The sequence below is a fragment of the Musa acuminata genome, chromosome BXJ1-4 (assembly GCF_036884655.1).
Source record: "Musa acuminata AAA Group cultivar baxijiao chromosome BXJ1-4, Cavendish_Baxijiao_AAA, whole genome shotgun sequence".
Taxonomy (NCBI): domain Eukaryota; kingdom Viridiplantae; phylum Streptophyta; class Magnoliopsida; order Zingiberales; family Musaceae; genus Musa; species Musa acuminata.
Genome location: NC_088330.1, coordinates 30877693 through 30905672, shown reverse-complemented (window position 1 = coordinate 30905672; position 27980 = coordinate 30877693). Strand labels below are relative to the sequence as shown.

Below are 27980 nucleotides of genomic sequence, written 5' to 3'. Positions count from 1 at the left end.
AGGATACCTCAAAATAGCTCCATAATTGCTTTACTATTCACAGCTGACTAAAATATTCTTCTCTAACCAGTAAGATCCACGACAATTTATTGGAAGTAGTTCCGCTATCAAATTCTGGGCTATACATCAAACTTATTTAGATAATTATGATACAGGGATATCATGCTGACCATAAAATATTAACACAATTAGTTCTGTTTATAATTTTTACCAACAGAATTAGCAATTTACAGTTGCTATCTGCTTCTGTATTTCTTTTTCCCAAAAGAATAGGAAAAATAAAAGTATGATGCCCATAGGGAGATGAAAGACCAAGAAAGTCTATCACAATAAAATCTCGGAGGTAAGCAATCTTCGGTGCAATCAGCCTTCGGTGAACTACTAAATGCTTGCAAAAGGGAAATCCAATCTGCAGTAGTATAAATGATCCTTTGCTTGGGTGAAGATAGAGTTGGCAAAAGTGTCTACCACACTGTAACTTCCTTGGCCACATTGAGCCTCGAAACTGTGTTTACTCGGTTCTTGGCAAGGAGTCCTGCCGTGTTAGCTCATAGGCAGGCTCTTGTTGCTCATTGCTTTCATTTGTCCGCATCGAGTAAAGGAAGAAGAAGGAAGAAGTGTATATGGTAATGTGCCAGAAGCTGCCAATTGAATGAAAAATCTCAAGTAAGAAGCATCTTGATAGTTTAGTCATTAGCACAATGTCAGTAGAAATGCCTTCATATAATGGACTAATAAATCTTCCCAACATATAAATAAGCCTCATTTTGGTTGGTAAAAATTCTTGTATGAAGGCTACTTGTAGATGCAGATCAGAGACACTAGCTCAGAATAAAGTAGATGCACAAATATGATCTGGTAGCAGAAACATATTTTCACAATGTCCCTGGCACAAGTACTGCCAGTGCAACATGATTCACTAGATTGTGATAACTATACATTCGAGTAATGAACATATCACATACCTGTGCCAAATCCAGTAGCTCTCATTGGCTTCTAGTGTCCGGCATGCTGCTGCCAAAGCTAATGTGAAGAAGCCCAAGAGTAAGTATAGCCAATGAAATCTTTTCTGGAGTGTTCTGATGAGATTCTGGAGCCAACTTCTCAAATTTTGCCATCTGTTACAATGCCAAAATGAGGCCAAAAAGCATCTAATTGATGACTGCTGAGATGCTAATTAGAAATTGCGATAATACTATAAAGTTCCATATTCACAGCCTTCAGAGTGAAGGGAAATCCATCAAGGACAATGGTGGAAACAATGTTAATTGTATTAAACCTATCATAGACAATGTGCTACTGATAACCAACTCATGCAGAAAGAATTTGCAAATATAGTGCTAAATGCATTATTCACAGAAAAGATTGTGAAAGTATACCTTTCAGGCATATTTAAGTCGAATCTCAATGGACAGTGAATGGCTCTGTGTACTGAGAACTCCAAAAACCATCCCAAGAGAAGACCAGCAGTCCCTATTGCTACAACTATAGCAATATTTGCTGACCTGACAATAAAACAACATCCATGCATAATAACCTCACTATAGTGTAAAATTTGAGGAACAAATCACTTGTTCAACACAAATACCTGGTTGCACCCGTTACAGCCAACAGAGCAGTGAGAATTGATATGCTAGTGTGAATTGCCCTCTTTGAAGCCTCATCAATGGTCGCCATGTAAATGAAAGTGCTCACCACAGCCATGAAAGAAAGCCAGAAGTCGAGAAACTATAATAAGAGATAGACCAATCCACATGAGCAGATATTTTTCACAATGCCAATATTCTAAACCAAGTCACTAGCAACAAGAACCACAAACAAATCTGTAACAGTTATTGGCTCTAAAATCTCTGTGCTTTGCATGACTAAGTCTTTTATCTTTGTAACAGCCACCTTTAGATTCTCAATTTTTTGTAGCTGTACATAGATATGCTTTGTTTCTTTGTTCGCATGAGAGATCAAATACCCTTTTGCCCGAAAATTTCACAATATTCGGATGGTTTTATATTGAGCTGACTCTGGAAATCAGGTAACATTCCTTCGGGATAGAACCAATTTTGGTTGTAGAATTAGTCAGACAATTGCAACTTTCATAGGAAATTCGATTGAAAAAGGTAAAACCAATGCTTATGCAAGTTTAAATAGAATAAATTGAAGAGAGTGTAAGAGAAGCAACATTCTCAGTGCAAGCAAAGGTGAAAATTCACTTTCTATAATAAAATTAAAAAAGGGATCTAGCTGTTAAACAGTTAAAGTATATTTTTGAAGATCACAAATTAATATTTTACCTTTTAAATAAGATTAGATAGAGTTTTAGGGATAAAGAATTCTTAGTTTAAAATGTTAAAATATATTTTGAAAGATTTCAAATTGATGTCTTATCTTTTAAATAAGATTAGATAGAGTTATAGATATTAGGAACTCTTGCATTTTGCATCTATAAATAGGTGGTATCTACATGTGTAAATCAGTCAAAGCCTCAAGTATTCAAGCCAATAGCACTAAAGTCTAAGAGTCGTTCAAGATCTCTAAATGTTTTTCCTTTTTAGAAGTTCAATAATTTTTTTCTTTTCCATCTTGGTTTCTTCTTCTTTTATTTGGTTCGATTTTGGGCTAGTAGTACATTGTTACTACTATTTGAGAAAGGGTTGTACTTGCATGTGATCCTCCCTTTCTTCACACTAGCAACCCACCATTTTCTGAAGGAAACAAATGGGTGACTTGGAAAGCATCATGATGCTTAATTGATTTCAACACTATGATAAAAAATGAAATAAAATGATAACAATTTGACTTTAGATTTGTTCCATTATGATGTGCAATTTTTGCACCTAAATACTATTATTCTCAAAGATCAGCAAACTTTTTTATGGCACCACCTTTGCTAAAGCAACCAGTCATATTGATAAATGGATCAGTTAATCATCCAGCTTCAGAAGCAATAGAAGTTAACAAAACCATTCTATACCATCTGCTTCTGACTAGGGATTGCAGGGCAGCATTATAAATCTGATGATATTGCCATCAAACTCAAAATAAGTTCAGCTCAGTTCCCCTTTAACAATATCAGACTAGGACAAAGTTTCTAATACAAATAGTGGTTCAAAGAGGAAATATTTCCACTATAAAGACTGATGTACAGGTGGACAAAGAAAGAATCTAACCTGTAATACATGGAAAGACAGTACACACCATGTGCCTCGATCACATGCATGATACAAACCGCTTGAAATTCCACTAGAAGTGAAGAGCACCCATTCAGCAAATGCCTGATTTGAACAGCTACATGGTTAACATAAAATTCTAAGCTATCTGCTTCAAGCAAAACTAGTAAAGAAGAACATCCACAATCGAACGCCAACAAGATATTCTTATAATTATGTCCTAATAAATTGGTGTGAGCAATGTCTCGTCATCATTAACTTTACAAAGAAAAAGCACCAATTAAATACATTTTAAGCACCATGCATTCCTAGGTTCAGCAAACAGAAGTTACAAATGAATTTTAACGATCATTACATGGGTTTAGACTAACGGAGAGAATTTGAAAGTTAATTAACAATTTTTTCATTTACGTAAAATTATTATTGAATCAGGATTTATAGTATTATTTTGGTAGGATTGTCATTATAAAATAGCATTTAGATATAATTCCAGCGAAAAATCATTCAATGTGTTTCTAGTTGTATCCATGACTGAATTCTTAATATTGAAAGATGTCCTAAAATCTTAATTTTCCAGAGACAGCCATATTGCCTATATTATAAGCAGATGCAAACATCCTGGGATAGATCCATTTATCCTTAAATTAATGTTAGCATGTTTGCAGACAGGTTAAGGTCAACTTAGCATACTATCTTGTCAGATGCTATTGAAATTCAATTATTGTTCTTACACATTTCTCTGCATTCAATTTAGGTTAACAGGGGTTTTCTTTGAGAAGACACATCGTCGATAATGGATAAACCTAAAGATGAGTGAGGAACTGGTGGTAGGTAGAGTAACTTGAAACTGTATTGTGACTGGAGCAACACAATCAGTGTATAACAGCAGGGGGAAAATGTAAAAGCAGTGTTCAAATGCAGATGATTCGTACTGAGAGAGAAGGCAGCAAAACCATGGAATCAAGCCTAGGTCAAGCTTAGCAAGGACAAATTTTGTCAACATTAGCAAGCAACATTAAGTCATTTTTTAAGACACTTAAGTTGAATCTTACCTGGAAACTTAAGGACAACATGAAGTAGATATCAGAGCAAATTTATGGAAGACATGTCCAAAACTGCATCAGCTAGGCTACTATAATTATCATGAAAAATAGTCATACTACGTACTAATTGAATGTATCTAGTATTTTCTAACATGATACAATGCATCTAGTACTTTGAACCAGATATCAGTGAATTTAGAATTCTTAGATGATTGAGAGATTGTATTTAGAAAACAAAAAAAGAATCTCATCTCCAGGACAATCTTGTAAAATTCTCAGTCAAGTAAAAAAAATTAAACTATTATGTGGCAATTCTGATATAGCAATGAGCACAAATCAACTTTTAAAATGATAAAGAAATTATGATTTATGATGATAGAGCATACTTTTTGTCGAAGTGCCCAGAATGCAGGTAATATAGCTGCTGCATTTGATGCAACAAGAAAGATCAACTGCCAAATATGTCCTGAAAATAAATAAATATATATCGAACAGAGACTTTATAACATCATAAGCAACCAAAAAATGGCAAGTGATATCATTTACAATATATACAAGGAGGAAAGATATTATCACATCAACCATGAACATAACAGAAATATTTTATAATTCTGTTCCAGATAAAATGAGTGGACAATGTAATCATTATATTACTGACATTACTCAATAATAATAGTGAATCAAGCAATGTATGTGTATCATTACTTTTGCTTAAATTTTAATTAGAAAATGAATTACAAAAAGAACAAATTGACCAAACCAGGCAACATTTGCCTTCAATATAATCTGTGTGGTACATAGAAAATGGTAAATAGTTTTGCTTAGCAATTGGACCTTGTTGTTAAGAGTACAAAACTACTTCTTGCATCAAAATATAACCATAAATCAAGTAGTTGTCTTTTTTCGTCTTTAGAAATGTGTTGGACTTCTAACACTTCTGTGGTTATTATGAATATATAGCTTTCTCGAAAATGTTATATATCAATAAACCATATTACCTGAAAAATGCAACATGAGAAGTATATCAAGGGAAATCTTAGCAACTGAAAAGAATTAACCATGAAAGTCTAATTTATGAGAGACGAGTTCCATGCTGAAAAAACATGTAACTTAATCAATAACAATATTCTGAATCAATAAGAGGACATAATGGGACTAGTAAAACTATTCCCAAAAAGATGAGGCAGCTAGCTATATGGAGGTCTTCCAAATAACAAGTTCATTTAGATAAAGTTCATTTGTCAACCGGATTAGTGTTCTCGTATCTTTAGAATGTAGTGAGATACCACTCAAAAGGGAAGAAAAAAAAAAGCAAGGAACATGGGTATAAATTTGACAACTTAGAGAACCCAGAAACTTCAAATTCAGCAAAGAAATATGACTCGTTTATCAAAATCAAGAACAATCATATTCATACAAGAAAAAGTAAACAATAAGTTCATACAAAAAATATGGACATTTTTTTAGGCATGGCAACAAGATGAAAAATATAGACATTTCAACATTATGAATGAGCCATGAAAATTTTTCCAGCCACATGCATAGTTGATGGAATCTGCATGAACATTAATGGAATCTTTGTAAAATAATTTGATAAATAGAAATGAAAAACAAAAAAGAAATTCAACAAGTATAATTTCACGTGACTGCTGCATGGGTAAGGAAATGCTTCAACATGAACTTAACATGATGTAACAAATTGCCGTGATCCAAAACCTGATCAATCCCTTAAACCAATTAGAGAAAATCTCATGATTAAGAGATTCTGAATCCCATATTTAAGGAATTTTATAATCCCATAAGTAAGGAAATCTAACCCCTATATTGGGCCACTCAATCAGTATCAAATCAGCCTATATTATAGAAAATTAATTAGAATCAAATATTATACATAATCAATTTTCTTAGTTGTACAGGTTGTAATCAACCTATATATGTCTTCTTTTATATACAGAAAAGATTAATGAATGAGAAAAATTATATTCTCTTGTATTTATGGTATCAGAGATTGATTCCTATAGGAATCATTTTTTCATCTTTCTTTTAGCCTTACTTGGTGAAAGTCTTTTCCTCTATTCTGCCACTCTCCATATCAGCCCCAACTACTTCTTCTTCCTTGTTTGTTTGTGAGGAACCTACGCTACTATGTCCGAAGGAGAGAAGACAAAACCAAGGCTTCTATCTTTAACAAACAGCTTAGGTGGCAATCCATCCTTACTGATTACAATGCATAAACTCAACGGACAAAACTTTCTTCATTGGTCTTAGTCCGTAAAGTTGTATATTCGAGGAAGAGGAAAGATCGGATATTTGACTGGATCAACAACGGCACTTGTAGAGAATGATCCCAAGTTCGAAGTATGGGATTCTAAAAATTCCATGATCATATCATGGTTGATAAACTATATGGAACCAGAAATTGGTCAAACATATATGTTTTTACCAACAGCAAAAGAGTTATGGGATGTTGTGGTCACTCAAGACATATTCAGATATAAGAAATTCAGCTCAAGTATTTAAGATTACAAACGAGATCAGAGAGCTTAAACAAAGTTTAAACAAAGAACTAGATGAAGTTCATGGATGGATATTGGGGAAAGATTCATTGCCATCTCTCCAAGCTATATTCTCCAAAGTTAGAAGGAAAGTAGAAGACTAAGTCATGATGGAATCTTTCATTTCATCCATGGTTGTAGAAAATTATGCACTTATTATGATGGTTGAAATTAATTCTTCTGCTAATGTTGTGAAATGTAATCAAAGGAAAGAAGATGATAAAGGGAAAGTATGGTGTAATTTTTACAATGAACCAAGACACAGAAGAGAAGCTTGCTGAAAGATATATGGAAAACCAGCAAATTGGAAGAACAATCAAGTTCTAAATAAGGCTAATAGCCAAGGACTTCAAGTACACAATCAATCTGCCACCACCTCTAAACGACCCAAAAAGCCTTTGTTCAGCAAGGAACAAATTGATCAACTATTTAAGTTTCTGAACCAGTCCCAAAATCCTAATCCTTCTCCTTCATTATCTTGCTCTTTGGCCAAGAAAGGTAATTGTTTCACAGCTTTATCTGCTTCTTTTGGTCTTAGGGCTCTTTGGATCATAGATACAGGTGCAATAGGCCATATGACTAGCCCTTCACACTTGTTTTTCTCCTACACACCTTGTCCTGGAAACTCTAAAATAAAAGTTATTGATGGATTACTTTCTTCTGTAGCAGGAAAAGGCACAATTGCAATTTCAGATTCCTTTGTATTAAATTATATGCTTCATGTTCCTAATTTGTCTTGTAACTTATTATCCATTAGCAAACTCACAAAGGATTTGCATTGTGTTGCTAAATTCTTTCCTTCTCACTATAAATTTCAAGACTATATTTGAGGAAGACGATTGACAGTGCTAAAGAGAGTGAAGGACTTTATTATCTTGAAGAGGACGCTACTTGGACTAGACATGCTTAGTTGACAATAAATATTAACACTCCTACTAGTAATAAAATAATGTTATGGCACTAGAGACTAGGTCACCCAAGCTTTCCTTATTTGCAAAAGTTTTACCTTCATTGTTCGAAAACAATAATAGTTCTCGATTTCAATGTGAAATTTGTCGATTTGCTAAACACCATCTCACTATTTTTCCTTTTCGGCCTTACAAAGAATCCAAACCATTTAGTCTTATACATAGTGACATTTGGGGTCTTTTTAAAGTGACAAATCTGTCTGGAATCAAGTTGTTTATAACATTTATTGATAACCATACAAGAGTATATTGGGTTTACCTCTTAAAAGACAAATCCAATGCTGAAAAAACTTTCAAGAACTTTCATACCATGATCCAAAATCAATTCCAAGCAAAAAATACAAGTTTTTAGAACTTACAATGGTAGAGAATACTTTAGTGTCATTCTCAGTTCCTACTTGTTAGAGTATAGAATAATTGACCAATCTTCATGTGTTGATAGCCCCTAACAAAATGGTATTGCAGAACGAAAACATAGACACCTACTTAAAGTAGCACACTCTCTTTTATTTACCACTTATGTTCCTAAATATCTTTAGAGATATATCATTTTTACTGTTTCATATTTGATTAATCAAATGCCTATCAGAATATTTAATTTTCAAACATCTCTTGATCGTTTATCCTCCATTTATCCACATGTGAAATTGTTTAACTCTCTTCCATCAAAGGTATTTGGGTGCATTGCTTTTGTCCATATTCATAAGAATCATAACCATCACGTGAAACTATTTAACTTGAATCTCATGCATTAAAGTGTGTGTTCATTGGCTAATCCTCGACTTAAAAGGGTTACAAATGTTATGATGCTATATAAAAAAAAATGTCACTATGGATGTCACATTCTTTAAAAATCAAACATATTTCCAGCAAATTCATCTTCAAGGAAAGAATTCTACCTAAGAAAATTGTTTTTTAGAACTATCTCTAGCAATCACTATTTCCTTGTCAGATTCATCTCATACTTTCACTCTACCAGACCTACCTAGCCAACAACTAAATAGTCCTATTGATACTCCTGAATCCAAATCTCCAACACCACAACCCAAATCTCCAATGCCACAACATGTTATTGGATAGTCTAGTTCTAGGGGAGATAGCACTATAATTGCACTTGAGCTTCATGTGTATTCAAGACAGTGAAATCTAGAAAAAGTCAATGTTCACCCTCCTGAGTACTACTAAGAGTCTGAAGATAACAGATCCAGACATAGACACAGGTAACTTTATTCCTTACTCAGATCTTGATGTTCTCAACTTCTCATTGTCATTAGAAAAGGAATTAGATCTTATACGATATATAAATAATTTCTAAATATGTGTCCTGTCATAGATTATCTCCAACCTTTAACGCTTTTACAACTCATTTGTCCAGTTTAGAAATTCCAAAAAACATATAGGATGCTCTATTAATTCCATAATGGAGAGAAGCCCATATTATAGAAAAGGAATTAAAATAAAATATTGTACAAAATCAATTTCCTTAGTTGTATACAAAAAAGATTAATGAATGAGAAAAATTATATTCTCTTATGTTCACCAACATAGTCCGTTAACTATCATTTTGCTCATCCTAAGCCTAGAAATCTAGGCAAAAGCCACTTATCTAAACAGTCCACTTTATTTGCCAGTTTGACCAGCTCAAAGAAACAATAAAGGGCATCTATCACTTCCTTTTCTCGTTGTTGCTTCTAGGTGTCAAGCATCGTGCATTAAATCCTCCTAAATGTTAAGCCTAAAAACAATCTCTAAACTCTCCTTTCCCTTTAATTCCATTCCCTCTCTAATCCCCTCCACTTCCCGCACCATACCTCACCTTTTCTCTCCAAGGCCATCCTTCCACCTCTCCCCTTCCAAGTACATAGATCATTTCTCTCCTACTTTTCCATTTTTTGTGATCATTTGGCATTCCTTAATTCTTTTTATTGGTTGACCTGCACTTAAAAGGTCACTCATGACCCAGCTAAAGGTTCGTATGGATTTCAGAATAATTGATATAAAGCAAGATTACCTTTATGTGTAACAAGTTCATTGCTGCAATCAAAACCTCCATGGTCACGATCACATGCACAATAGCTGGAAGGAGAAAAAGAACACTAACTATGAGAAATAAGACTACAGTGGAATCATAATAAATTCTAAGAACTTAGACGAAATCAAGAAAACGTAAAAATTGATGGTGAATTCAAGTATAACAAATTTTGTGAAACAAATGGAATAACCTGTAGAATGTCAACCCGCTTTCATCGATAGAATTGCGACATGCCCCATGATGACTACAGTGATTGGGGCATCCCTCAAGCCAAATGGACATGGTAGTCTGATATTTGTTATTAGCGTTCAAAGGATGCTCTAATCCAATGCACCAAGTTCCTTCTCTAGCAGACAAAACATAAAAATCTATGTTTTTTCCGCTTGAATCGTCTGATGCCAAAAACATGGAATCATTGCTTCTGCTTGTGCTATTTGCAAAGTAATCCCAATTATCCATGGTTAGTAAACCACTGAATTTTGTGTATACTCCATAATTTAACTTTGTATCTGAAGATAATCGAACATGCATATTAGCTCCTGCTGCACCAGTAGGGATATCGAAAAAGAAATAAGTCCATGCAGTTTGCTCAACAGAAGAATTGCTCAAAAGATTATCCAAAGAGAAACCAGCATCTGTGGACCCAAGTTCACTAACTGGGAGATAATAAGATGCAAAAGGAACGGCTGAATTTTTGGAAGCTCTCTGCAGGAAGACATTTTCAGAAGGTTCATGAAGCTTTATAACGAAATTTACCAGGCTTAAAAACAATAAACCAGAAAAGTTTGCCATATATGTCTTTCCAGCTATTACTTGATGTTTATAATGTTGAAGCAAGTTTTAACATCTCTAGCATATATAATTAGATGTCATATAGTATTACCACAAGAAATAAAACAGTCATATTAGACAAAACGAATTCAACCGGATTATGTAATTACAGTAAATTCGTACAAACCACTTTAAGCATGATACAACATAAAAAATGATAATATCCTTTGCACTAATGAAAATGAACTCCAACCAGACAGATCAGACAAATTATCGACAGATATGGCAAAATAAGCTTTGCACATAGAACAAACCAAAAAATAAAAACAAGATACATGATATAAGCAATTGTGCACTTGCTTAATTCCATAATATCATAAACTTAAATTTCAGCACAGTGCCACATATAAGAATATAAATGTTATAAGGGAGTAGATAACCGTGGATGAGTTCTGGTACAATAGAGAGATAGCTCTGTGATTATGGTTCAAGTCATAAGAATAGTCTACAAAAGGAACTCCTCTTTATCCCCTTGATTTTAAGAGACTTGCATAATTTATAGTATATACTGCCATACCATCCAGCCTTGTCCTGTCCTTAGCTAAAAATTGCCTAAAGCGTGCAATCCACAAAGGACCTTCACACAGAAAACCCTACAATAACATGTCATCGCACACGAAAAGGACAAGTTAACCAGGATTGCAAGCAACACAAAACAGCTAACTTATTAGGCACAAAAGGTTCCTGCAAACAAACCAAACAGTAATGGTCACACACGAGGGGGCTCAATGTTCACTTAATACTTTCATTGAACAAAAAGTGGACACACTAAAAATGTTGCACCATCCTTAGACATATAACCAAGGTCCCATCCAGCCTGGTGCTACCCAAGGTTCTAGGATGTTGAGACAGCTAACATTTCATTGATCAGGGACAATCTCAATACTATTCAGCCCTGTTTGGACAAGCAAAGCCCAAGCCTAAGAAACAGCAGCCCTCTCACCACAATCCAAGTCCTAATAGGACTTGGATTAGGGCAGCCACCAAGCAAGAAGGGTGCGGCAGCCCTACAAGGGAATTCTAGGTGTTGCACCCCACAAGACCCTGAAAAAGAGAATCCTAATTGTTGCACCCCACAAGGAAAGTCCTTAAACCTTAAGGACTTAGGGCACCCCTCACCCTATAAAACAAGGGGTGCATCCCCATCAAAAACGAACCAAGGAAGCCTTTAGCAAAGAGCCAGCCAGCCCTAGTTTTGCAGCCTCAGAGCAGCGAGGAGAAGAGAGGGAAGAATTCTGTGCCGCTATAGCCAACTTCTTCCAGTTGCAGCCTTCTTTCTCACATTCCAACAGCCTAAAGCTCTGCCCCAAAACTTTGTCTAGCTGTTGCAAGAAGTCTTCAACACCTACTACCTATTGTTCAAACCTCTAGAGGAGGTTCCAGCAGTGAAGAGAGGAGGAGATCGAGAACCGACTGCAACCACAACCTGTCGAGAGCACCGACGTGCTATCCAAAGACAACCTGCGTTTTCACGCACCCATGAACTTTCTATCATGCTTTTAATTCCATTGTTTTAAGTCTTGTAGTTAGCATTTTAGTTTTACAAGCAATAGAGACTGTTTTCTTTTCGTTTTTACACTTGGCCTTTTTGCAATAGTTCTCTCCTCCATCAAAACTTTCATCCGTAAGGTGGTTTCGAGTTGATGGATCATCGAACCCAAACCCTATATGGATTATTCATGTCGAAGGCCACCCATTAAAAATCAAACCATGGCATACGAAAACAGGACTGTTACGGCTATTTTCCCAATATGCAATGTCACATAGCCATAAACATTTCTAACTTTTACAACACAAAAACAGAAAAACAAAAACACTTCCATGAAAGGAAAATGGGACAGATAGTATTCAAGAAGTCAAAGTCATAAAATGATCTCCAAAAAGAAGATTCAATTGACAGCTTCGTGGATGAGTGGTCTTGCTTACTATACTTCGTGCCCTGTGCAATCTTCCTACAAGAAAATACCCGAAAACACCAAAAAGCAACACTCAACGATGACATAAAAGCATCATGTACATGCGTCGAACACCTTGACTACATCACTCCATGACATTCTCCCTTGTTTATTCCTTCGACGCCCTCGTCGAAGCCTTCACGAACGCCACAACTCGATCATCTTCCACTGTAACATGCTTCTCAGCTTTTACTGTTGAGATGTCAAATTCGATATGTTTACTTTGTTGCAACTTGTCACTGGGTTGGTTTAGCTAGGGTGGTTGGCTGAGTTGGAACACTTCATGTTGAATCCTCTAGATTGATTGTTTGACAAGAGAAGAGGTTTGGCCTTTGCATTTAAACCCCTTTGAAGTGTCACCTTGCAAGAGCTTGAAAGTTGCTGGTTGGAGCTGCACCAATACCATATCATAAAACTTGAAGAATCTGTAGCCTTCTCGCATGAAGTTTACCCCTCGCATCTTTAGATCCTTCATCTCCTCCAAGTACATCTGCACTATCCCTATTTTTTTAGGTAACTTGATGTGTGGATAGTGCACGAACATACTAACTTCAACATAGCCGAATAACCAGAGGTGAGGAGTTGATGGTTATTGACTTTTAAGCACTTTGAAGAGACTTCCAATTGATGTAGAGCTCCATTGCATAGGTGAGAAATATTGGCTTAATTCGATTGGCTTCACCAAATTCCTCACATTGTGCTCCAAGCTAGTTACTTAACTTTACCCACTCTTTGCCATTGCATTTCTGTTGTACTAGAAGTGTAACACCCCGATTTAGTCTCACATCAGAAGTGGGTCAAGACTAAGATCGACTTATAAGAGCTTGATGGTTGTACTACTGATAACTTCAGCTTAAGCATTTTGAGACAATAGTTAATAGTCAACGAAGTTAACAAGCCAGTTATCCCATCAAGGCAGACTATAATAATTGATATCAAAGCCGACCTAATATTAGAGTAGTGAGAGGCGAGTAGGAAAGGACTACCTATGGATAGGGCCAAAGGGCATGTCATAGTATGGAGCCAACACTAGGCTAAGTCTCACATGCACCATACTAAGGTTTGATTCTAGGTTATGTTAGGCCTTGATGACAATGACAACAAGTCCTTAAGTGGGGGGTTATAACATCTTGTTTTAGCCCCACATTGGAAGTGGGCTAAGAATAAGATCGATTTATAAAGATTTGATGAGTATATTTTTGTTAACTTCAGCTTAAGCATCTTCGAAGACATCCGATAAAATTAAAACGACAAAGAGAAGATTAGTATGGCCCTTGCGCAAGGATGGCATGCACAAATCAAGAAATGCTCCAAATTTCTGTCACAACCCGACGGATAACTAACCTATTAGCTTCGTTGAACTTGAAACACTAGTCCAAAATACTTAAGTTGAAGTTAACAGTATGACACCCATCGAACCATTAGAAATCAATCTTAATCTTAACTTATTTCTGACATGGACTAAACCAAGGTGTTATAGTCTCCCCTACTTAAGGACTTGATGTCCACGTCAAGCTTAGTGCATTTAAGACATATCCCAATGGTGGCTCCACAACAATGTGTCCTTTGACCTTGTCCATAGGTAACCCTTTCCTACTCGAGTCCCTCACCATGCCCCAATACTAGGTCACCTCTAATACCAATTGTCACAACCTAGCTTGATGGGATAATCAACCTGTTAACTTTGTTGAGCTTGAACCACTAGCTCAAAACACTTAAGCTAAAATTAACAAGAAGACACCCATTAGACCATTAGAAGTCAATCTTAGTCTTAGCCCACCTCCGATGTGGGACTAAATCATAGTGTTACAATAAGTATTACTCTAACCAAAGCTTGATTTCGCCCTTGTAGTTTTAGTCATGCATTTGGGATCAGCCACACCGCATTTATGGCCACAACTATGCTCTCTTCTCAAGAGCATAAGTTTAGTCAATGCTCGGAAGACCTATTGTTGTGATACCAAAACACAAGTTTGGTCAATGCTCAAAAGACTTATTGTTGTAATACCATATCGCATCCTTATACTATGTCGCATCCTTTGATGTTCATGGCCTTCAGTCTGACACTTTCTCAATTGAATTCTTTTTGGTTAGTTAAGTCCCTCTGGACTCGAGATCATCATAATGCTTGCCTCTATTGATCAACTGCTTCTGCACATCATGTTACCAACGAAGCATTTCTCGGATGTGACTTAGTAAGCATTTTCTATCTAATCTTCTATTAATCAAACGGTAACTTTTTCATGTGGCCACAACCATCCACTTGTTCCAGGTACCAACTCTAATTCTCTATTTTTTTTTAACCGTTTACTTAGCATTCGTAAGCTCGGTCTTATACATCGAAAGCACCAATATACTTTTGACAAAAGATAAGCACCGGAACAATTTAGCATCCAGTAGACCGAAGATTCTCGGTCTAGAAATAATGTCAAATGTGGATGGTCAATTGAATCTTTGATTCCTTCACTTAGTTTGAACTTTCATTCCACCTTACATCATCCTCATGAAAAGGGCTTTAGCGACTGAGTTATTGGTACACCAGCATATTCTGCAAGAGTATCGGTTTTGATGAACCTTTGCTTCATATTAAGGTCATTTAACTCTAATTGCATTGTTATGAGATAGTTATAAGGTCCTTCGAAGCTCTTTTTGAAAGTGGCACTACGCATGGAATCACAATCCAAAAGAATTCAGGAATGGTATGGGTACTGCTTTTGCCTCATGTAAAAACTCCATCCCAAGAACAACCTATAAATTGTCCAAGGGAAGCGCCATAAAGTTAGTGCTCCCACTCCAATCTTCGATCTACATGCCAACTCCCTTTGCCAATCTGGAAATAGGGTCTACCTCTAAATCAGTGATTTCAATAGGCGCTCAAGCGAGGCGAGGCGAGGCTCGAGCACCTCGCTTCATTTCCAAGTAGCGCGCTTCAAAGAGGCACCGCCTGGGCACTCGCCCGTGCCCAAGCGACGGGCGCTTCGGGCGAGCGCCCAAGTTAAACCAGGCGACCGAACCAGCGTTTTAGGTCTGGTTCGATCTCTGGCGCTTTAGTTGGTTCAATCGAACCAACTAAAGCACCGATATTAACCTTCCTCTCGCTGCTCCCGCTCTCGCTGTAGCTGCTACCGCTGTCGCTGCTACTGTCGCTGCCACTATCGCTGCTCGCTGCTACTGTCGCCGCTCGTCGCTCCCGCTGCTCACTGCTACCGCTGCCACTGTCGTCGCTCGCCGCTCCCGCTCCCGCTCCTGCTGCTGCTTCTCGCTACTACCGCTGTCGCTGCCACTATCGTCGCTCGCCGCTCCCGCTGCTCGTTGCTACCGCAACCACTGTCGTCGCTCGTTACTCCCGCTGCCACTGCTCTTAGTCAGCAGCCTCGATCTTCCTCTTACTCACACTCTTCTCACTTCATATACTATTAACAGTATATTAATATTATACTACTAACCGTATACTAGTAACAATATTTTTATTTATTAGATTAATAATATATTATTTTGATTTTAATACTATTAATTTTTATTTATTTGAAATTATTGTTATTGTTTTTAATTGAGACTTTTTGTTAATGTAATATTGTAATTTTACAAGATTTTCTTAATTATCATATTTTTATTTAAATAATTATATTTATTAATTATATTATATATTTTTATATTTTAGCGCCTCGTTTCGCTCGGGCGAGCGCCTAGCGCCTCGAGCGTTTTTGGACCTTGGCGCCTAGCGCTTTTTAAATCACTGTTCCAAATTGAGTGCCTTCATGTGGCTCGGACTCTTTACCAACTTCAATTTGAATCGTTTTGTCTCTTGATTGGCTATAAATTTATGTGTGGCTCTTATATCTATTAATATGAAAGTTGCCTTTTCATTAAGTCTAATGTCCATGATCATCAACAAGTTGTCATATGCTTACACCCCTTTCAGTGTTGCTTATAACCGGTCCCCAACTTGACCTTGTATTACATTTAGTAGTTACGCCACCCCAAAATAGCCAGGTGTAAGTTTGTCAACCACTACCTTATGCAAACAAAAGAAAGTTAGCGTGAGAAAACTTATCACGCATATCAACAGAGAAAATAAAGTAAATCCACATGTTTTTTCTCTTTTTTAACTTGCACAAATTTTTCTATCCTATACCCAGTTGCAAGATATAGTAACAAAATAAAGATATAAATTGCGGATAAAATAGGGAGCACAAAAGCTTATAATTGTCTTCATCCTTTTCCTGATTTCTCCAAAAATTTAGCATCCTTAACATTAAGGACGATGATTCTTCTCTTAGTAAATATTTCAATTTCCAAGACCTTTGTGAACTTGCAGTCAACAATGATTTTACTGGATTAAATATGGCTATTAGGCTATTAGCAAATGCACCTCAAAGAAAAATGTAGCTCATATATCCAGATGGAGACTCGCACTTGTGAAGTGGCAAACTAGAGCACTATTCAGAAATTCCAGCAGAAAAAGGAAACAAATAGTAACCATAATCCTACCTGAAGTGTATGCGCTTCCCATGTACAGTTGAACCCAGCCTTTCCACTACTGCACTCAGGCACTTGCAACATAAAGGAAAAACACAGACTTCCATTCAAAAATGTTTCTTGCATTGTTCCACTTGCTTCTGTCTGGTTAACAGCTTGAAAGGCAATATACCATCGTCCAACTTTTGGTGAATTGACAATTAAAGGGGCCCTACTTATATCCGTAGAATAATCATGTAAAGACTTGAGTGGCATTGCATTGTAGCGAGCATAAGACATCAGTAGAATTTCACTAAAATTTCCTAGGTTTTCTGTTGAAGATGTTTGATTAAACCTCAAATCAGTAAGAGAAACAACAAACTGGGATGTTATAGAGACTATGTCCACAGCATATATATTCAACTCCCCATTTCTGAGACATGACAATTCAATTGTATTGTTGCATGTCATGAGATTTTCGGCGGTGACAAACATGCTAGCATTGTTATCTACTTGTTTATATTTCATAGTCATCCATTTGGATGACAAATGATAATTAGCTTCCTTATCTTCTCCAGCTTGAGCCATATGGTTTAAACTTCCCCAGCTGTACATGTTTAAATCTAATAGTTTCCTGGAGTGCTTGTCTATGGAAGATTGAAAACAAGGAATCATATTAACTGACTGGTTACAGTAAGGGCCCCATACACCCATGGTGGAACATCCTTCAATGACAATGCTGATACTGAATATGTATGCTTTTCCTCGGTTAATCTGCAACATTGCACATATAGCTTTAAACGAGTATTTATATAATAAGATAAAATAAAAATATAAAGCTGAATTGTCAATGCACCTAGTGCATAATACACTCATTTTATAATTTATAGAGCATACCATTTTTGACTGTGTGCGAGCAGGTCCAAGTCCATTGAAGAACCCAAAGTACCATATTCCAGGAGATATCTGGAGAACATAGTCTTTTAGCAGAGCATTCCAACTTTTTATAGAGAAGTAAACTGAGACCAAGTCATGAAAGAAACCACAGCCAGATTCTCAAGTCTTCTCAATAAATTTAGAAGTAACTATTGATTGTCATTGACATGACAAAAAACACAGTTTAATCTTGGAGAGAACTGAATTCACATGTACAAGTTTAAGATCAGTATATCAAGCCACATCTACACAGAATGTGACTGAGGTACAAAACCTGTAGAGAAGAAAATATGGCATATCAAAACCATTATGTTAGGGTCTAATTGTTTAGTCCAGACACTAAACATTTGGTAATCAAACTAGAAGAAAACAAAATATTGTTCTTTCTAAAAGGCAAAAAAACGAACAGGTCTTCTTTTGTTAAATGACATGAACCGAAGAGAAGTGCCTACAGTATCACTGATGTGTGACAGCTAATGGCTAGCCAAACCAACCAAACACCATAAGGTGTTTTCCCCACTGGAATATTGAAATCAATAACCTCGAGTCCTAATTATCTACAGTGAATTGAATACTCTAGTTTGGTCTCAACAATTACTCTTTACCTGGCGTTTGATACTCATCCCAACTCACATGAATATTTAGAATAATTTTTTGCACACGTTTTTGTTTGAAAGATGAAATTGGAGTAGCAACCAACATTGTAGATGGCAAACAGCAGTAACATACAGGTAGAGAATCTTCATAGAATATAGTGGGTGCTGTTCTGGGCACTACATGCCAAAAGCAGACCACTAAGATAAACCCATGATTGTATAGTGTTAAAATAATTCAAATAACTTACTATAACAAAGAGCCAAACAAAAGATGTTCACACAGTTTACCACACAAATTTCATGCAAAGTTGACGTTACGTACCATTACAAAATGAAATTTTAACCTGATTATCTCCAACATATGCAATATCAAAATCTCATATTGTCCAAGAAAATATACACTAACAAAGCATGATAATATTTTAATGTGATGTATGATCAATCTACTAAAGCACAATAAAAATTATTATACTATAGCCTATCCAATATATAGACAATAAGATTGGATAGACAAAAAACGAAATAGGGTTTAAAATACCACCCGCTATGGTATGATAGGGCAGTATTTACTGGACCAATAGTTCTACCAAATATGCAGACTAGGGTAAACTCAGGCGATACAATCGATACAGGCCTATATTGTCCGGTACATGGCCTGTACTGCTTGATATGCTGGGTATAGGGCCTGTACCACCTAATATAGGTTGATACATGTATGGTACCATGAAGTTTCCATTTTATTTTGTGAGTGTACCGAGTGCCAGTACCGGCCCAACTCGGACTGATACAGCATCGGTACATGAAATTATGCACCTCGAAACAAAATATTATAAAGTTGGGTTGCGCAGCCACTATCCGAATATAGGATAGAAGCAGGTAGTCGTTTTATGGCTGCTATCATTACGAAACAAATTAAGGTCTCATGATATATTAGCATAGTGCTTAACTGCAATAGTGGCTGTTTTTTAACACATTGCATACAACAGCATGCAAGATCCCAACTTTTAGGCAGTTACATGGAACTTTTCCTGCCAGTAAAGTAATATCACTAGTCAAACTTAAGTAATACAGAAAAGGTCCATGTAAAATTTATAAAAGTCTCAAGTATTGTGAAACTGGCAAACTATCAATGGACTTGGACATGCTCGCAAACAATCAAAAATGCTATGCTACTATGCCAACCATGCTTTACTAATACCAATATTTGGAAGTTAGAAAACCACACATACAGAAGTATATCATACAAAGACACTATAAAATTTACAAAAGGACCACATTTGATGGACAGGCATAATTTAAGTATCTCGAATGAAGATCCCATATAATTTACAAAAGGGGCTTACAGTAAGTATATTGATCAAAAACAGATAACGCAAAGATTCGTGTGGTTCTGCCTTTGGATGGAGGAGTTAGAAAGTACACCGAGGATGTTCCTAATAAGCATGTTGGCAAGAGGTGCAGATACTGCAATAAGTCAGTTTCTAGCCTAAGTTTATTAAAATTTAATCAAAGTTGAACAGACATTGAATATATGATACACACAAGACACAACATTGTGTTTATCTAACCTAAGAAATAAATTAGGCAAAAACCTCAGTTTCAACTTTCCAGTTTTTATTTCATGGTGAACTTACAAAAGAATCTACACAAAAAAGAGAAATACATGGTTTTGTAGATATGTTAGAAATGGCAGGACATCTTTGAAAATAAAATGCTTTGAGGTGAATTATAGCAATAAACAAAGAATGATAACAATTATAAGACTTAGCAATTACTTACATAAATTGTGAAGTTATGACAATTACCAGCTCATTCGTCAATGTCACTGATAGGTTTTTCTGAAATGGAATGCATTGATCTATGAAAGAGAGATTGGATGCACCTCCAAAAGATCCATACAGTACAAACTTTGACACTACAAGATAAAATGTATTTCTTAGATATAATCATTCCAGGGAAGGTAAGGGGCTCTCAGTCTACCCCGCAGAAAGATAGACCACACTGAGACAACATCAAAATCCTATCATTTATGGTTATCATTCAAAAAGGCTTGCAGGCTTAAGGGAAAAGATCCAATAACTTGCAATCAATTGTCTCTTTGCAAGAGCATGAAATTGTCTTTTCTTGGGACATGTTACTGTAATACTTTAGAATATTGAACATAACTGCAATAACTTGAGAAAACTCAAAATTGATTTCATAATTTAGTCAAAACCTTCTAATTTTAGTAGGACTAGTGAACGCAGATGTTTAACTAGGACCATACATGAATCATCCAAATGGATGCCTGAAACATCTGGAATAGGAGGACTGCCACCTCTGAAGCATACCAAGGGAAGGTTACTCTTTGGATATTGTTTTGCTTGTTCCTTGTCCTGTAAGGTTTGAGGCTATAAATTAGTCAACAAAATATCATGATATGAATCAAAATGCTCAGACACATCAGGAAGATTGAAAGAACATACTCAAGTATAGCATACAAGACTGGATGTCATATAAAACAATAGACAATAAAGACTGTAGAAAGTATGTCGTCAGATACCTTTAGTGCCCTACATCCTTTTCCCCTTAACATTCCATATGCATTCTGATGTAAATATTAAATAGTATCATGAAATCTGTAGATAACACTGCTGCCGCTCACTGTTTGAAATGCCAACTTCTCAACAATGGATTAGATCATTAGGCTTTTAATAAAGAGGCAGCAAGTGTCCATGGTCTAGCAAAGGAATTTAACAAATCACATATGCAGAAAAATAGACCTGCAAATTCGACTATCTTATAGTGGGCCTATAGTGTGGAGCCCTTTCAAGTAATAAATCTTTCGGTTGTGTGTTATTTTAATGTGAATGTAAGCAAAGCCTACTATCTTATGTCATGATAGATAAACAGAAAGAAGAAACATAAAAGGATAAAAGGGCAGAAAGAGAAAAAGGTAGAAGTTCACAAGAACATATGAAGGATTGGCTTCACTTGTGAGCAAAAGAATTCACAGTTGTTTATCGCCTTTTGTTCCCAAAACTCATGATGGAATTCTTTGGAGGTAGTTTACTTTAAGTTGATTTCCTAAACTATTTTAATCAAGGTATGCAATACCGTACCGTACCGGTGTTTAAAGGTTGGCTCGGTATGGTATGGTACCATGTACCGAGCGGTACGCCAGGGCGTATCGAGCGGTACACCTAATTTGGGTGTAAAACCCTCCGAAAATACCTGAAAATAAAAAAAAATTAGGATAGGGTTTTTAAGTTAGAAATAAATATAGTAATAGCATAAGTTTAGCAAAAAATCAATGTAAATTAGGCAAGAATAGTATCACATATCTTTTTCGGGTTTTGAAGAATATATTGTGCAAGGTTCGTATTTCAGTCCATTACGGATTGTCCTTATGTAAATATTAAAATATCTACAGAAAAATTATTTGAATTGTTAGACTATTTTGTTACAATATAAACTCTAAAATTCAAATGAATTAAATAATCATATATATATATCTACCTGATTACTGATTCTACCACCAAAACGAACGACAGGCCTCCATGGGTGGTTGATCGGGGTTCTCGATCCTATATATCTGCATATCAATATGATATATTTGTTGGACTCAATCATGAAATTGATCGCATGACATAATGTATTGATACACCATTTGTCATTGATGCATCAATGTGGTGCTGATCGTCATGAATTATATTTATCTCTTGAGGCATATATCGGTGAATGTCAAAGCTTCTACTTTCGCTACTGATCTACTGCTATGTATCATACTGTTGCTCAAATAAGGATAACCAACTATCGTCATATTGTTGTTGCCCGTATGATTCTCCATAATACGATGGCTGTGAATACGATGAACTTCTTTCTGTGTCTATATCATGTAGGTTGTGTCTATGAGAAAGGGCTCCAATGGTCAATTTGACCGTTGGAGCATTATAGCACTGTTATAGTGCGGTAATGGTCGATTTCAATCGTTACCGAGTTGTATCGGGCGGTAATGGTCGAATTTCGACCATTATCGCCCAATATTATCTTGTATCGTCCGATACGGGACGCTTTTAAACGTTCCACCCGATAGCGAGCGGCCCGCGTACTGGTATACCGTCGAACCGATACGAACCGCCCGTACCGGGTGGTACCTTTCGAAAATGCATACCTTGATTTTGATAACTCTTGACGTTCCATCATCTCTCAGAAGATAAATATAAATAATTTATGCCAAGAGTATCTCAGCATTCTTCAAGCCCAAAGATTCATGCTCAGAATAATGTGAACTTCTGACAAACCTGTTCTGCAATGTTATGGTTAAGACATGGCCTTCAGTTCCATCTGTCCAACTGCATGAATCAAACTTAGCATCTAGCTTCCAAGTTTTTCTTCACTGGTACATGCTTAGAGTGAATCTTACCTTTTAGTGCTGGTTACATGTACCAGGGCGATTCCATAGAATTTTAGAGTATGGACAACACTTGCCCACAAAGTTCAAAAATCTATGGAAAAACGTGGTCGTGAGCAATTAAATGGACTCCCACGATGTACTTGCATTTGAAGTTATATCAACCAAGAAAAGGTGAATATATCAGTTGATGAATTTGTCTCATCCCAGGGCTAGTGTATCATCGGTATATCCTAGAACAAAAAGATCAAAGACATCGCACAGCTCCCATAAATCAATTTGTATATGAAGTTCTGTCTACCAAAAACTAAATCTAATAGTCAAAGTCTCATATCTGATGACCAAACCAGAATCTCATAGTAGTTCCATTACCCAATACAAATTCACCGACTTTGAAGCTAATTCATATTTCACACTCCAACATTGCTCCAGATAAAGCAGAAGACTAAACACTCGTCATGGGGACTTTGGCCTGCAATGCAAGTATTTTTCTCATGCCAAGATGTTCCATTGGTAATTCTTTTCTGCAAAATAGGATGTCTTATTTTATGAAGTAGAATAAAAAGAGGCAAAAATAAGATGGAGAGATATATGGTAGGTTCAACCCTTCTAGAAGCTATTTTGATATAGGAAAGTTTTTCCACATGACTAACAACCCTCTGATGTGAGAATTCTGCATTGTCATATCTCAATCAAGTCTGATGGGAATAATATTCCATAACTCTTGTTTTATTGTGTAAAAATAAGCACAAAGTCCTTAGGTCCAAAAAAATGAATGTCTGATGGTATTCAAGGCTCGATAAATTTTAGGCTGATTAAAAAGCTGACATCTGTCTTTTGGATGGAAGAAATAATGAATATAACTTCTACCATTTCTTGAAACGGTAATGTTATACCCTCCTGGAGCCTAGGAAGCACGGACACATGCTTTTGGTAGACATGTCTATGTCTAACACATGTTAGACACATGGACACGGTCCACAGACACACATGCCAGACACTCGCGTGCAATGCTACATTTTCGTGGCCCTCACATGAGGGTCATAAATTTCGCAAGAAAAGAAATCTAGAGATCGTCGCAAGGAAATATATATCAATTCTATCTAGAGATTGTTAAATATTATTTGATGTACTCAACCTTTATTTTCGATACTTAAATCTAGATTATTTTAATTATTTTAACATGTATGATGATATTTATTTGTTCAAATTGTTGAGTTCATAAAATTTTAAGTATAAATACTATAAAACTCATGTTAATCAAATTATATATATATATATATATATATATATATTAAAAATACACGTGCTCTCGTTTTGTTCGTGCCCTATTTTTTAAAAAAAAATGATGTGTTGCCATGTCCGTGTCGTGTCGTGTCGTGTCGTGTTGTGTCCATGTCCCATGTTTGTTTCTGTGCTTCTTAGCCTGGAGCAACCATCTTTAGTTATGGTTCCATGAATTTCTTAAAGGGGAACAAATCATATACATAAGCGCTATTCAAAATCAGTCAACAGAAGTCTGGAGAGTAAAGCTCAAAATTGTACTAACAGCTAAAATACAAGAGCCAAACTTGAAGCTTATAATTGATTTCATACTAATTGCAACTTGCTTATGCATTTGAAGGTGGTGACATTATAGAAATCAGCATGAAAAGAATCAGGAAAGTGTTGCTACTGAGAACTTTAAAATTAGTTTTATGAAGGTACACAACTATGCAAAAGTTTGAAAAATAGTTAAAACCAGCATAACAACAGTAAAGTAAGTGAAAATGACTAACTTACAATGTTAACATTGGACACAAAATTGATGGCCATTGATGAGAACCAAGGCGGCAGCTCAACTGCAATGAAGTATATATATAAGGTTCAGATATATACAATTGCAGTACAGGGATCAAAGGTTTTGATTCTGCAATATAGAGGCATGGTTGTAAATTTATATATGAACTATGACATGTGCCAACAAGAAAAGGTTTGTATCACATTCTGGGACGTCGAACAACATCTTTGAATGCAATCCACAAAAAAAACTTGCTTGCTCACTGAAGAAATACATACACAAGATAATATTCAACCATTAGCTGTGGCTAAAGATAACTAAATTTATTTCGTAGACTTTGTATTTGGTTGGATGTCAACTTAAACCCTGGGAGATATCTATAACCAATGAAAAGCCCCACAACATGAGATCAAGCCTGACAAAAGGCTTGGTTGGAGAAGCGGACCATGGAGCACAGTTATCCAATAGCATATTTAGTATAAGAGAGGCCAACAAAATAATATGTTGTTGGGAATTGAGTATGAATGACAAATCACATTAAAGGAAATAAGAGATAGATTAGTTTAATTAAACGGTAAGGAAGAGAATGCTCAAGGCAGAAGAAGGCAAGAGGGGGGGACGAAGGAATGCCTAGAGTAAGATAAGTGTGGATGATTCTACATGAAGAAAATTCTCAAGTCATTTTTAAGTGTTGATGGTCTTGCAATGGAGAACCAACAAAGATTAACATAGGACGTGAATGAGAGATCTTCAAGGAGGAAGGAAAAGGAAGAAAGGAGTAACTTTTACATTAAGTTGGAAAAGTTTGAGTAGCAAACTGAATGCATGAATGTATTCATTGATTCAAACTGGATCAGTTTAAGCTCAAGTAGGGTTGGACTGCTCAACATCTCAACCCAAGCCTCTCCCAGATAAGGCTGGATTGAGCTTTCTTGACTTGAACACTACTTTTAGACTCAGAATACTCAAACCCAGCACACCTGAAGTTCAAGTTGGACTCAAAATGTTCCAACCCTGCAATTACATATCCACACACACAATTTGAGCCACTAATCTGCATCATGTGATGGTAAAACCAGGTTACCTCAGATATCTGCATCATTTAAGCAAATTGAAATGAATGATTCTACAATTCTGGACTCAGGCACTCAAAGTGGAGTTTGCTTTCAGCATAACATTAGGTAAGGCTCATCATTAAAATGGTAAGATGTACATAAAGTGGGCATGTGCTTAATCCTTGTCCGGTGAACATGTTCTACCATCCCCCAAAATATCTGGATCACTTACAAATTCACTAAAATTAATGACCATCAAAATACCAAAGTGGCAAGACGCTTTTAACTTTTAAAGTTAAATATGAGGCGTTAAAATCTTGCACCTACGTATGCATTCAGAAGAAGCATTCAGTGCCAACTATTTTGCCTATTTACTTTCTGATGGTTCCAAAAAGAATAGTCATTCAAGATAACATCAGTCATTAAGAAAGATTTGGTCCATGATGTCATTATAACTAAAGACAAGTAAATAAGTACTTGATGTCAAATCATGAATGCACTGTTCAGAGCAAAGATCTTCTAAATAAAATCCTGGAGTGGAGACAAATGGTTGAAAAGAGAAAAATCATGGACTAGCTAAATTTCCTATGGTTTCTGATAATATAAACTACATAACCAGAATTGAAGTGTCAACACGTCTAACGTAAGTGCTACAATTGAAGAACCAGATAGACACAGATCAAAGTTTTTTCATATTTGTGAATCAAAAATAAACAAAATAAGATATATAATTCCGCTACACATCATCGTCCAACTACACAAGTGAGTTGAAGTGAGAATTTTCACCAAACCCTTAAAGTCGTTGCTAGAATCACAGGATGCAAGTTACTCTTTAGAACATCCGAATCTTCTCTATGTACACCAAAGTAGTAGCAAAACTTAGCCAAAATAAACAAGATTTCTTGTCAGAAAGAGGAAAAAGAAACAAAGAAAACCAAAGAAAAGCACACAAGATCAGAGCATCTTCTTTTAAGGACAATAAAATACTTCGGGCAAGTAAATAAATGTCGATGGACCTCAATCATATCAAGAGCATGAGCAAATTGAAAATATCGAGCTGATCGACACCAAGAGGCTCTTTTTTGTTCTCCCACAGAGGATTTTAGGAAGAACTACGGAAAACCTAGTACTCCGTTCCCGGTTATACGGCTTGGGGCGGGATTAGAGATTCGGAAAAGGTAAAGAACGTCAGAGAATTAAATAAAATTCGCCAACTAATTCCCTGGTATAAGATCCCCTTTCGAGCTTCAATTTTCCACTTAAAAGCCAAAACAAATATATTGAGCGACAGAAGAAGAAACTCCAACGAACAAAACCCATTCACTCTTCCGGAAAAAAGAAACTCTCGTCCAAGAACCAACCGCCAAAAACCCGCAAGAATGTCCAAGAACCGACCACCAAAACCCCATCAAGAACCGATCTTTTGATTCAAGAAGCCCCCAGTCACCGATTCCTCCAAAGCGTTCTCGACAGTCGGCAATGATCCCATCTTTTACATCAAGCAATCGAAACCGACAAGGGAGGCCGAGGCAACCAACTTCATTCATCTTTTCTGCTTTCAAGAAACAACGGGAATCATACCTCGCAAGTACGTCCAGTCGTAAGGGCCGAGCCAGACCTTAGGACGGCTGAAGCTGGAGACGACGGAAGGCGCTTGACAGGCCGAGAAGCCCACCGTTGCCATTGCCCACGAGCAAAGGAGCACCAAAAGGCGGAGATTCAAAGCAGCCATCGGGGAGAGAACAAAGTAATGGAAGAGATCGAATCGTGTCCTCCTTTACTTGGTTCCCTCTTTTGGCCGAAGATTCACGATGATTCCTAAGAGAAGAATAAGAATCAAGAACCTTGCGATCGATCCCTGAGAGCAGCGGAGGGAGGCAGACAGAGAGAGAGAGAGAGAGAGAACCCAGACGAATGTCCGCGCCAGGAGAGCTATGTGGTCAGTCCTCCGCGGCGGGCGTGAGGTTTCCCGTTGCGGGCGTGGAATTCGACATTGCGGTGGACCAAAGAATAATTTGATACGACAGCCACGGACGACGACCGGTGTGTTCGACAACTCAACCTCTCAAGTCACGACTCCCGCGGTGGCACGTCAAGATGTGTTCTACGCTCTTATGGCCCTTCGGATGTGCGCCACGTCACATAGAAGATTGCCCAAAATTAGGAAAATAGTATCTTTAAATTAGAAAGAATTGCCGCTGCCGCCAGCGACTC

General features: G+C 36.6%; 1 protein-coding gene and 1 non-coding gene across 9 annotated transcripts; one reads left to right on the top strand and one right to left on the bottom strand.

Moving 5' to 3' along the window:
- Positions 1 to 4: 4 nt before the first annotated feature.
- LOC135652595 (uncharacterized) lies at positions 5 to 27807 on the bottom strand. Of its 8 annotated transcripts, none has more exons than XM_065173647.1 (16): positions 27673 to 27807; positions 27348 to 27584; positions 24714 to 24772; positions 21081 to 21125; positions 20805 to 20913; positions 20344 to 20453; positions 17904 to 17972; positions 17040 to 17780; positions 9953 to 10467; positions 9742 to 9806; positions 4594 to 4673; positions 3165 to 3269; positions 1589 to 1728; positions 1380 to 1505; positions 966 to 1118; positions 5 to 641 (listed from the first exon to the last, which is right to left on the bottom strand). In XM_065173647.1, exons 2-16 carry the CDS (start codon positions 27496 to 27498, stop codon positions 512 to 514), a joined length of 2598 nt encoding a protein of 865 aa, XP_065029719.1. In that variant the 5' UTR covers positions 27499 to 27584; positions 27673 to 27807; the 3' UTR covers positions 5 to 511. The 8 variants fall into 8 exon arrangements, with proteins under 8 accessions (XP_065029719.1, XP_065029723.1, XP_065029744.1 ...); XM_065173651.1 differs by having other exon boundaries at positions 27679 to 27783; XM_065173672.1 differs by lacking the exon at positions 21081 to 21125.
- LOC135672710 (U6 spliceosomal RNA) lies at positions 13768 to 13868 on the top strand. Its single transcript, XR_010513067.1, has one exon. It is a non-coding gene; the product is annotated as a U6 spliceosomal RNA (small nuclear RNA).
- Positions 27808 to 27980: the final 173 nt, after the last annotated feature.

Excerpts from the sequence above, each read along its gene's own strand:
- LOC135652595 (XM_065173647.1), bottom strand. The coding sequence starts at position 27,498 with ATGGCTGCTTTGAATCTCCGCCTTTTGGTGCTCCTTTGCTCGTGGGCA. Across the intron at positions 10,468-17,039 it reads GGGAAGCGCATACACTTCAG|AGAGCTTCCAAAAATTCAGC; the intron begins GTAGGATTATGG and ends GTCTTCCTGCAG. Across the intron at positions 1,729-3,164 it reads TGTCTTTCCATGTATTACAG|TTTCTCGACTTCTGGCTTTC; the intron begins GTTAGATTCTTT and ends CTCTTATTATAG.